This window comes from Cucurbita maxima, unplaced genomic scaffold (assembly GCF_002738345.1).
Source record: "Cucurbita maxima cultivar Rimu unplaced genomic scaffold, Cmax_1.0 Cma_Scf00017, whole genome shotgun sequence".
Taxonomy (NCBI): Eukaryota; Viridiplantae; Streptophyta; class Magnoliopsida; order Cucurbitales; family Cucurbitaceae; genus Cucurbita; species Cucurbita maxima.
In genome coordinates, this window is record NW_019272033.1 from 2510732 (window position 1) to 2522616 (window position 11885).

General features: G+C 34.9%; 2 protein-coding genes across 5 annotated transcripts in view; one reads left to right on the forward strand and one right to left on the reverse strand.

The window, feature by feature from the left end:
• Positions 1-4691, reverse strand: part of LOC111492092 (exportin-7-like) — a 20384-nt gene extending 15693 nt beyond the window's left edge. For 2 of the 4 annotated variants that reach the window (XM_023141279.1, XM_023141277.1), the window contains exons 1-6: positions 4198-4691; positions 3698-3946; positions 3446-3606; positions 2660-2725; positions 850-967; positions 618-727 (exon numbers count right to left, since the gene is read on the reverse strand). In XM_023141279.1, coding sequence (XP_022997047.1) covers positions 618-727; positions 850-967; positions 2660-2725; positions 3446-3606; positions 3698-3935 — 693 coding nt within the window. In that variant the 5' untranslated portion in view covers positions 3936-3946; positions 4198-4691. Of the gene's footprint in view, positions 1-617; positions 728-849; positions 968-2659; positions 2726-3445; positions 3607-3697; positions 3947-4082; positions 4109-4197 lie in introns of all 4 variants that reach the window. The other 2 variants (XM_023141278.1, XM_023141280.1) reach the window with 2 other exon arrangements.
• A 1268-nt stretch (positions 4692-5959) lies between these two features.
• On the forward strand, positions 5960-11645 carry LOC111492139 (vacuolar protein sorting-associated protein 36). The gene is made up of 9 exons (XM_023141378.1): positions 5960-6665; positions 7141-7344; positions 8711-8804; positions 8901-8958; positions 9152-9221; positions 9852-9987; positions 10063-10147; positions 10320-10373; positions 11174-11645. The coding sequence occupies exons 1-9, from the start codon at positions 6042-6044 to the stop codon at positions 11181-11183; spliced, it is 1335 nt and encodes a 444-aa protein (XP_022997146.1). The 5' UTR covers positions 5960-6041; the 3' UTR covers positions 11184-11645.
• The last annotated feature ends 240 nt before the right edge of the window (positions 11646-11885 follow it).

The window sequence follows — 11885 nt, forward strand, 5'->3', positions numbered from 1 at the left end:
TTTTTTTTTTTTTTTTTTTTTTTTTTTTTTTTTTTTTTTTTTTTTTTTTGGATAAGAAAATTTTCATTAGTGAACAACCAATTAAAAGAGAAACAAGGAGGATATTAGGTCTCCTCCCATCCTTAGAAAAGAGAGATTAGAATGATGCACTTCAGGAAAAAAGAGAGAGAGATATGACAAAGGTTTGGCGAAAGAACTTCATAAAAACAAACTAAATCGAGGGTACATGGGCATCTCCATCTTAGCATAAAATTGTCAGGTTCCTTTCTAACCACAAACCTCAATAAGCAGCCATAACAGCAAAGTCAAAAGGCCTGAACTTTGCGAACAAAAGCGTTGCCCTTATAAACCTGAGCAATAATATATAGGAAATTGCTAGGTATGCACCACCAGAGGCCAAAACTCTGAAGCAACTCACCAAATGTAACTAGAATACTTATAGGTGAAAAATAAGTGTTAAAACTTTACATCTCTCATAAAAGAGCACACCACAAATGAATAAAGGTAGGCTCAGGCTTCTTTTACATAAATTTGTTGTAGGTGCTATGCTTGCCAAGACTATTCCAATCTTCAACAGCAAAATTAAATGAAAACTGGTAGATAACTAAATGAAATACCTGAACAGTGCCAAACTCTTCTGAGCTTTCGTCAATGGAGGTCCCAACAAAATCAAAAGATAAACACTTTAGTGATAGAGAAAGTGCTAATTCTTGCAAACGACCAGCTACTGTATGCCACACAAATAAAAATCTATCAGTTAACGAGCAAAATTTTTAAGATAGGAAGGTTCAAAGAATTCAAAAATACTGGTTTAGTCATGTTGACAACTAAGTAAGATTAGCACGTTACCATCATTCTTCAACTGACATAAGGATGTTAAAGATATTTGGAAGATTTGGAACAACCCTTGGTCCCTGAAGGAGCAAGCCACTCTCCGATGATTCGTTGAAGGGAATCCTTGATTAGGCTAAAAATTCAACAGTTAATAAAAGAACAAGTTGCTGATGTCAAAAAATTACAACGAAGTAAATAATAATATACGATATGAAATTCAATTTAGAGGTGCCGGAAAAATAGAAAAAGAAATAAATCTACATTCTTGCAGGCAACCGATATAAAACTACATAAAAATCAGCAGAAAAATAGGTATACTGATTCTGAATGCAAACTTGCTATTTCATACAAAATGAGAATTTTTATTAATTGAATGTCAATCATTACAACCTAAAATATATGGAGGATGGGTGATCCTTTATGAAGACCAAGGGGGGAGAGAACTTCGTGTGCACATTACACCACTAGAAAATTTAAAATTTAAAAACTAAATACACAAAAGCCCCCAAAAAGCCAATAAACATGCTTTCCTCCAACAAGTATTTGAACATAACCATTGTCTAAAATCTTCTGAAACTGTCTTCACCTACAATCAACAAGTAAAAGTTTAGTTTCTAATCCTCACAAATATGATCTAGAGTGAACTCAAAACCATGTAGGAAAACGATTGATATAGAAATGTGTCTGTCCTAGCAATAAGCAGTAACACGTCTAATTCCTTTAGGCCAATCGCCAGTTCCTACTCAAAAGAACATTTTTAAATAAAACCATTATTTTATTTAGAAAAAATGAAATAACAAAGTTGAGAAGAGGGGGAAAACTTTTATCTAAAAAACTACGATACAAAAAACAAAGTTTGGGTCATAAAAATAAATTAATAGAAATAGAATGACCCAGATGAAGAAATATAAGGAATTAGACACCTAAATGGAACCTAAAGGTATTACTCAAAGCAAAAAGTTGGAAATTTTTGTACTTGTCTTCAAAATATTCGTTTCCAACCATATAATCATTTGCCTAAAGAAACAAACATATCAGCAAAGCCAGCCTTGTCTGATATAATCACAGATTAATACTCTTATACCTTATTAAAACACAAGCCCCAAAAAAACATTAAAAGGGGAAAACTAAAACAGGCTCATACGGAAGCCATGCACAAGTAAAATTATAAAGAAAAATTTCTAACATGACATTGAATGAAAAATAATATTAATAGAACAGAATCCATACATGAGCTGATTAGAGCTCTTTTTTTGTGATTTTTTTTAATTAGGATCCTTTGTATGGGCATCATTACTAGTAGTAGTGGGCTTTTTTTTTTTTTTTGTACTGCCCATTTCTACTTTTTTCATCTATCTTCATGGCAGTTTGATTTCTTGTATTTGTGTGAAGTGACAGTGCACAAAGGGATGTTTCTTATGTATGAAAGTGGAAATTTCATCGTCATTTAGAATAGCCCATGAAAAGCAGTAATCTTTAGAAAGTAAGGAAATATCCCTCCTTAAATGGATGAATATTGTTGAGCACAAGTCTTTCCTTACAAAATCAAGTTCTTCTCCAATCAAATAGCCCATAAAAGATTATAATAGTACACTGGCACGAGGTAAATTAGTTCTTATGATTTTACAACCAAAGAAGTAGCAAACGGGGAATGACAGTGAACGCTCCATAAGTAACTACTCTCATCAACAAAATATTGATTATGATTACAACTTAACATTTTCAAGAAAAATACATGCTAAAGATACATCAGCATTTAAATCCTCCCTTTCCCAAATGGAATGGTAACTTTCAGATAAAGAAGGGTGGCGATTAGAAAACCAACCTGATTCATCTCAGATACAAGTTGGTTCAATATCTTCAAACCAATGCCATAGTGTTCTGATGTTGCCTGCATGAAAAGAGGAGGTTAATGGGCCAGTCTCCCGAACAAAAAGACGTCATGTGGAGGACTAGCCAAAGAAATGATAATTAAAACAATATAATTTCAAAAGAATATGAGCTACTACAAGAATAGTTTTGCAAGTATTAGGATTTTACAATCTTATAGAATGGACTTGTATATATTTACTATATTAAACCACGAAATGATGACGAATTCCTGTTTAACAACTTTATTCAATCTCTAGTTCAAATTTTTAGAGGTAAATAGCTGCTAATCAAACAGAACCCCTCTTAACTCATTTTTTGGGCAAGTTGTATTGTCACGGCATACTTTTACACTCTAATTATGTTATAACAGAAAATTCATTCAACCTAAATGATGAATGTAGAATAAAAGAAAATATATGCCACGTGGTTTCATGAGACTTGCACTAACAGTAATGACCAGCTAACAATAACAATTAATAACTAACAATCATAATGGAAAATAACACCCAAGGATAAATACCATTATAATATATATCAGAGACTTTTTTCTTATTGATCAGAAACATTTCATTAAGCCTAAACCGGATGAGACATTATCCCACTACAACAGCCAACAGCCAATTAGATTATAAAGTAACGGCTTTTTTTTTTTTTTTTCTTGTTCTGGTGAGAAGGGAAGTGGACAAGATGCCCGCTTTAAAATGAGCTATGACATGGGCTTTATTAAAGATCACATTACCTGTCTCAGGAAGTTCGTGGATTCTTTAACAATGTCCCGAAATCGGTCATCGTCGAACCAACCAAATTTTGTGAGTCGGCATAGTAGCTGAATTAAAGATGCACTGACAAAAGGCTGCAATTCAGGCCCTCTGGTGGCCAAGTAGTTAATAAGATAGCCTCCTACAAGTAATATTCATGGCCAACGTTTAGAAAGCAAAAAATTGCAAGGTGATTACAAAAATAAATTGTTGAGAAGAGACTCGAAAAATACGAATATCTAAACGAAGTTGCAGAGCAAGACTATGATTGGTGACTTGTTTCAACAAACTTGAACTCGCAAGCATCAATGCATAAGGGGTCAATGCATGGTCGAGAATGTATTGGCATTGGGAAATGTAATCAGTATTCACGGAGAAGCACTTCAGAGTGTTTTCGGCATGGGCTCGCTCAACTGAGTCTTGAGAATTGTAAAGTCTTTCACACAATGCCTCTAACTGAGCTAACTCCATCACTTCGGAATCTGAAAGAACGAATTAGCAAACAGTCACTGATATCTCAGCATTATTTTCAGTTAAGCAACGCAGTTCAGTTTATTTCAACTTCACAGATCTTCACATTTCAGATTCAACCATCCACTAAAGAAACAAAAGACTCACTTCGTTAACAGAAATCAGCAGAGTGGCTGTACGCGAGCAACACAAATCTCAGTGCATCAAGAAAAAATGCAGAACTACAAAAACTAAGAAACAGATACAGAGGCAAGAAAAATACACTTATCCTGACGTCGGTTTCTGAATTGAAGGATTCGAACAGCAAGTACGGATACAGGACTTCTTCTCAACTTCAAACGTTTGATTTCAACTTACAGCTGATATATTGATTGACGTTACTCCCGATATCCATATCAGAAAGAATCAAGTTATCATCATCAAGAACACACCAGCTACACGTTAGCAAAGCTTGTGGAGTAAAGTACCAAGTTCAAGGATGAACAAATAACGATGTACAAGCGCCGGAGATGTCCTCTTCTTCCTGGGGTATGGAAGCAAAGGACACCGATGAAATCAGGCAAGAGATTGGAGATCGCCGCAGAGATGAAAAAGGAGATTAAGGAGGCAACTTTTGGGAGTGGAAACGTAACTGGACGAAGCTGTAGAGCTTCGATTGATTCTCTTCTCACGGCGTCTTCAACTCACAATTTTACGAAGAACACAAGAAATGGCGTTCTCGAAGGGGCCAGAATGTGCATATAAATTTATCTCTTGGCATCACCGTAAATTTTGTGTTTTGTGACATTATTATTATTATTATTATTATTACTATAAATAAAATGTATTATATCACTCTCACAAATGTTCAAAATATATATTTTTTATTTTATTTTTTTTATTTTTTATTTTTTTTTGTAAATTACGTTCTACAAATCTTGAGCATTTGATTAATTAATTAGAGATGTACACGAGACAAGGTGGGCTCCACTTGTATTAATATTAATCTACTCGATATTTTCCGTTTACTCTTCCGAGGATCTGGCAAGTATCCCAACCAATAATTTGTACGGTTAAAAAAGTTACCTATTTTTTTATTATTTATTCACAAGTCAATGTGGGCGCCACCTACGTACACGTTCGTCTATCCGAAATTCTTCATTTATTCTTGTAGGGATCGAAATAATAGGTAGAAATCGGATTTTAGGTAATTTTCTCTATTTTTAAATTTATTCCCAACCATTATAATAATTCGTTTTTATAAATATGATGGTTGGCGGAAACGATTATAAAATATCATAATAAAAATAATATTCCATAAACAAAAATATAAAAAATAATACGTATTTTTTTTTTTTTGGTTGGATTTCATCTTTTATGACGTTTTTGGACCGAGCGAAAAAGGCTTTCAGCTTTCGTGCAAATAAGCAAAGTTGAAGTTTTGCCAAAAGCAAGACAAGGAAGCATAGTTGTCGTATAAACGGTAGCTTTCCCCGACCTACTTTGATTCAAAAGAAAGACGGACTATCTTTCATAGTTGCAAGGGCTCCAACCCTTAACTGCAACATGTTGTACCAAAAGCTGGTTGAATCAAGGGACGTTCCATAAGACGAGTCAACGTTCAATCTCTAAGCCCAGTTTCTGCTGAAACAAAATAGTGTCCGTGTCCAAATGTAAATAAAACCCTAGCTTCTAATTAATATCCCCGTCTCAATCCTCTGAAAGAACTCTACATGCTAAATTATTTTATAATAATATTTTGTATTCGAGTTACTTATAAATATTTACGAATAATGTGCGATAAAAACAAAATTATATAAATAAAGTATTTAATATAATTATATTTAATAATAATTGAATTTAGTAGTTGTAAATAAATAATTACTAATTAACATCAAAATAAACTTGTATTCTAAAAATACAAATCAAAATTATGTGGATATATTGTATAATTAAGATATTCACTTCAATTAATTAAATATTTTTATTATATTTTTAGAAAAAAAAAAAGTATTTTTATTATATTTCCAGCTGAATTTGTGAAGTTGGAAACAGAAGGAAGAGCAAAATGATCCAAAAACACAAGTTAATAGCGTAGCGAAGGAAGAAATTAGCTGAAGGATTCTAATGGCCGACCTCTTCCCGCCGGCGGCCGAACTCACTGCCAGCGGCCGTCCGGTGCTGCTCTCAAATGAAATCGAATGTTCAATCCTCTCCGCCGTCGACCTCGAGTGCGATGAAATTCCGTCCTTCCCTCTCCTGAAGTCTGGCATTATCATCCTCACCACTCACCGTATCGTCTGGATTTCTGACTCGACCAATTCCTCCAATTCCGCTGTTGCGGTGCCTCTTGCCGCCGTCAACCATATCTTTTCGTCCAAGAAGAGCATCAAGTCAATGTTCTCCTCGCCCAGGGTCCGTTTCCAGGTATCGTTTCCCTCTGGCGGGGGTTTGAGATCGGCTGTGGTAACGATTGTAATTAGGGGAAAGGGGGATCACGAGGTCTTTGTGAGCAAGTTTTGGGAGAATTGGCGAGCTAAGGCGTGGGAGAATGATGATAATAATAACACTAAAGGTTCCAGCAGCAGTTCTGCGTCCGGGCCGAGTTCTACTGGTTCTGGTGGATTCTATTCGAGTGAAGGAACAGTGAGGATGGTTGGAGTGTCGGGAATTTTGAGGAAGGAGCAAGAGATGTGGGAGAATACTGATAAGAGCTTACAAGAAGCTTTCCAGGATCTAAATGCTTTAATGGTAACTCACAGTGGCGCAAGTCAATTCGAGAAATTTGTTTTTTCCAGTCCTATTTGCTAACCGATCGGAATTTCTTTTGCCGCCTTGAACTTGCTCCCAATCATACTTGTGAATGTGCTACTTGTCGAGGGAAGCCTTTGAAATATTGTTAGTTATCACTGTGCAAGTGACTGAGTATATATTGTCTTCTTCGTATGCTCTTTCGTGATTCTGCTCATCTTTTTATGGAAATCATATACTCTTGCTCTATTTTAGATTCACCAAAAGGCCGAATTGCTTTATGTTCTTCTTGTTCTTCTTCCTATTTGAGTATATTATGCGACGCTCAAGCTTGATCTAGAATCCCTGTATTGCTTTGTTGTGTATCAGCACCATGTTGCACAAAATTTCATGTTAAGCTTTTGTGGGTTTGGAAGATATGAAGCTACTTTAAATTTTGATTTCTTGTTCTGAAAAATATCATCTCCTTTCACAGAGTAAAGCTAAAGAAATGGTAACGTTAGCAGAGAAGATGAGACAAAAACTTTTATCCAGTACAAATTCTCACAGTGGTGCTACAAACGATGATGAAGTTGCTTCAAAAGAAGAAATACAGGATTGGTTGTTGAGCGTTGGTATCATTTCCCCTGTGACGAAAGAGTCTGCTGGCGCTCTTTATCATCAACAATTGTCTCGTCAGGTTCCTTTTATCTAAGACTTACCATTATTGCAATTGTGGCTTACTTTGTGATTTTATGGGTATTTCAAGTGACAAGGTTGTTTAGAAAATATGCAAATGATAGTTTATCTTTTTAAATCAGGTTTTAGACACCATCATGCTAACTTGGGCTGTAGATTTGTGGGAACTGCTAAATGTGATATACATAGCCATTTATGACCATTATAAGAGGGAGTATCCTGATTCAGAATAATTGAGAGGAATATTTCTCAACTTGATCCAACCCCATAAGATGGAATTGGGACAACTGACAATCTCCCGTCCTGTGTACAACACTACTCCAGAGTTGTAGTGTTCAAACTTCAAAGTGAACTCCATGTGATTGACCGATCCTTATTAATATAAAAAGAACTTTTTCCTATCCTCCTTCCCAGAATCTAGTAACGCATCATGTGAGAATAAAATTCTGACTTACATTTTGGATGAACTAGGGACTGCAAAGTTTTGGAAATCTTTGTCCAATCATCGTAAAGCCTTTGTCTTGTTGAAACAGAGAAAATGGGCTCTATAATACCTCTAATAGCATCAAGTCAAATTGTCTTGGAAAAATGACGTACCTATAAACCATACCTAATGCACATTTGATTTTTTGTAAGGAAATTTAACATTTCAATTTCTCTAAAAGAGGAAAGTTTGGATAAAAGCGAGACATTAACGGAAAATAAATGGAAAGTTTGTGAGTTTTAAGGGAGATGTAATCCAGTACCTTCATCATATCCTTTGGGATTGTAGGAGAGCCTATTAAGGACTAGGAGATATAAACTACGACATTCACAAAGCTTCCCCACCAATATTTTTTGGATAATTGAAGTCAAGGAAGGGACCATGAGGTAGTTGGATAGCTTTTGAAAATGGTTGAACATGTACCTGAGAGGAGAGAACCACACAATGAGACTCTCCCTCACAAGGATCCTCCAGAAAGCTCTGCCGATGCTTTTCCTAGTATTATGATAAATGTTATACTACTATGTGAAACTCTGGGATGTAACTTTGTTTTTTTGAATAGGAATCTCGGGTGATAAGATTTGAATTAAACCATTAGCATGGAGCAACATTCAATATGTAAAGCTGGTTACTTCCCAATCAAAGAGATGGGAAGTGTGGGGAATAATAAAATCTATAGGAGAAGAAAAATAGAAAACAAACGTTCTTTTGTCAAGGCACAATAAGTGTTATGTTTGTTGACTTGAATTTTTGGTGTTGAAAGTTCCTTTTCATCCTGGTTCTTTGACTGCTGTTAGTAGTTCATATTTTTAATATGCATTGGATATATATTCTGTCCCATTTTCTGATTTTCAGTGAAGGAAACTTTGTTTTTCCCATGTAGCTGGCAGATTTTGTTCGAACTCCACTTGATATAGCCGGTGGAATGATTAGTGTTATAGATATATACTGTCTATTCAATCGTGCTCGAGGAACAGGTTTTCTATGATAAAACAAACAAACATTTTCTTTTTGTTCAGTTTTTGTTGGCGTGGAAAGTGAACCTGTTCATTTTTTTTCTTTATTTTAAACAGAATTGATCTCACCAGACGATTTGCTGCTAGCATGTTCTCTTTGGGAGAAGATTGATGTGTAAGTTTAAGTTTTATATAATACGAGACTTCTTTTTGGGTAGGATTACTTTTTCTTTTGGGTATGGAACAATTTCAATTGATGTTCTGGTTCTTTTTTTCAATTCTCAATTCTATGAGATATTGATCATTTCTCAAGGAAAATAAGTAATGAAGATCTTTAAAATCATTCATCATATTTTGATTTTTTGCAGTCCAGTAATGCTCCGGAAATTTGACAGTGGAGTCATGGTAATCCAGAGTAAATCCTACAGTGATGATGAGGTGAGCTATTTTGTCTTGATTATTGAAAAACTATAATTTTGATTGGCTATCATATGATGAGTTTGGCTTTCGTGAGTTTGCTTGACATTTTTGAATGGAGGACATCGTGGTTTTACCCATAACTTGTTGTGTACTTTGAAGTTTTTGTTCCTGAGTCAATAAAGATAGTGCACTAGCTTTACCTCAAGGATTACAGCATAAGACATTTTCGTTGTAATTGCACCCTTTCTTACATTGTTCCGTACTAGACATTTTCTTCTTACTATAAATATGTAATGGGAATAAGGATTACAAGCAGTAGGTATCTTTATGGCTTCTATATGTTTATGTGCCTTTTGAATACAGGATAAATCAAATTGTTTGTGTCAGATTTTATATTCCAGCACACTTAAAAGGATGATCTAATTCTAATTCATTTCATTCTTGCCACTTATGTTTTTCAATGTGAAGATGCACAATATAAGATGTGCTACCTTTAGTCCTTTTCTCCTCCCAGTTCTTTCAAAGTTGCTGCTTTGTTCTTCTTACTAAAATCTTCCAAGAAAGCTTATAAGCTCAAAATGTTCTTCCTTAGAAGCATGATGACGCAATGCTTTTTATTCCAAGTTTCTAACCTATGTTTTTGTGTAGGTTCTTGCTAGAATAAGAACTCTAGTATCAAAACCTGATGCTCTCCAATTTGGTATTAGCGCTAGTGATGCTGCAAGGACTCTTGGGATTGCTCCAGCTATGGCCAAGGAGCATCTTCTAACGGCAGAGAGCAAAGGTATATTTCTATGCTACTTGCTTGAAGTACTGTTTACATCGTTGGATTTCCAGTTAACCATGAGACTTGATGCAGGCGTGCTATGCAGAGATGTCAGCCCTGAGGGGTTCCGGTTTTATATTAACTTATTTCCTGAGATCAACTCAGAAGATTTATATTTGTAAGTAGAAATTTTCCAGTTATTGTCTTAATCAAAGTCGTTTAATTAAAAAAAAAAAACTTCCAATTATTCACTTAATTAAATATTTTTAAGACCTTCATGTTTATGAATTCATAAATTACATTTGCATCTATGGTGTTTTTTGTTTAATAAAACTCATCACTTGCTTCAGGGTTAAAAATTATACAATTTATGCCACATGGATCAAGGCTGTCACCGCTAATAGGTACTTGTTCATTGTCCGTAACTTCTGTAAATTTTGATTAAGGTATTATGCTCTTGTTAGGCGTTCATTTTTCTACATTAAGGTGTAATTCATTTGGATTCATTTTTCTTTCAACTTGAAAGAGTTCATTACTTGGATAATATCCTGGCAAACAATTTCTCCAAAGGAAAAAGAGAAGATTAATTACAAAAAAAGAAAAGAAAAAATCCAGGAAGGAGCCCAACCAAAAAATTGAATACAACCCTTGTTTTGTTGAGGTTTTTGACACAACTTTGTTTTCATAGGTTAGCCTTGCACATATCATACATTCTATTAATATATGGGAGTACACAAATTTCAAGCTGACTCTCATAAATACCAACTGCTGACTTAGAACTTGGGTGAACTACGAGTATTTAGTTTGGTATTAGTGAATCTCTGTCTTCTACATGTTTTAAGTTTTCATCAAATAGTCTAAAAATACAGTATCCTTGAACTTGATTCATCATGCTCATCTTTCTCTCTCGCCCTTTCCTTTCATGTTTCCTTTCTTGCTGAAAATTTTATTGGTAATTAGCTGCCTTGGGTGTATAGCGTGGTATTTCATGCTGTTTTTTTCACTCATTCCAATGCCTTCAGTTTTGGTCTCAATTATAATTCTCATACTTGAAGTTGTTGGTGCCGAACGTATCAGTGAACCAAAATATTTCAGTAAATTTAGGATTATGAGAAGAAAAAAAGGGAATACAGTTTTTTAGTACATGCTGACAAGCCAAGATTCTTTCTGTACATAATGGCTTCATTTCTCCCAACTTCTGCAGGCCGAGATAAGGAACGCAAGATGACAAGTTCTCACATGAAGGATTTCGATGTACGTCGGATTCAGTGAAGGATTTCCTACACCTGTGCGACTGTAACGCCTGCTGCTTCTGTCTATTCAGATAGCGATTCCATGGAAGGATCGTGCAATTTTTTCTTCCATAACTGCTTGTGAAAGACGGCAGGTGGTATTCGGGGAATTTGAGGCACCGTTCCATTTGAATTGATTTTTCCTTGGTAATGTAATGCTGATTAAGAAAAGTATCGACCACATTTTTCATTCAGAGAAGTTCTTGGTAATCACCATGAAATTTTGTTCTATAAAACGAAAAACCTGTATTTTTATAGCTGACCATGTACTGTACAAAACGTTTGTCCTTGTTACTGATAGGTTAGGCTCGTCAAAACAGTATAGTGTTGAAATTAAGTGAACATTATCAGTACTGGGAGTTGTATCTCGTACAGATGTTTTTAGTCAGCTGATTCTATCAAATGTATAATTTGAGAGAGAAAAGGCCCAACCAATGCAGTGGTGAAGTATTCGAATACTGTAAATTGATAGGAACCACTACAAGAACAATGAATTGGTTAGAGCTTGTAGATTTTTGCAGTCAAAGTTTGGATCTTTTAAAGCACTTCGCTCATTAAAAGGATACTGAGAAGAAAAAACCTATTAAGCTAATACATATCATGAATTATTTTACATTTTTTTAG

Bases quoted from the DNA above. Each gene is read 5' to 3' on its own strand.
- LOC111492139 (XM_023141378.1), top strand. From the start codon at position 6,042: ATGGCCGACCTCTTCCCGCCGGCGGCCGAACTCACTGCCAGCGGCCGT. The intron at 7,345-8,710 runs GTTCCTTTTATC...TTTCCCATGTAG, and splicing joins ATCAACAATTGTCTCGTCAG to CTGGCAGATTTTGTTCGAAC. The intron at 8,805-8,900 runs GTTTTCTATGAT...TATTTTAAACAG, and splicing joins CAATCGTGCTCGAGGAACAG to AATTGATCTCACCAGACGAT.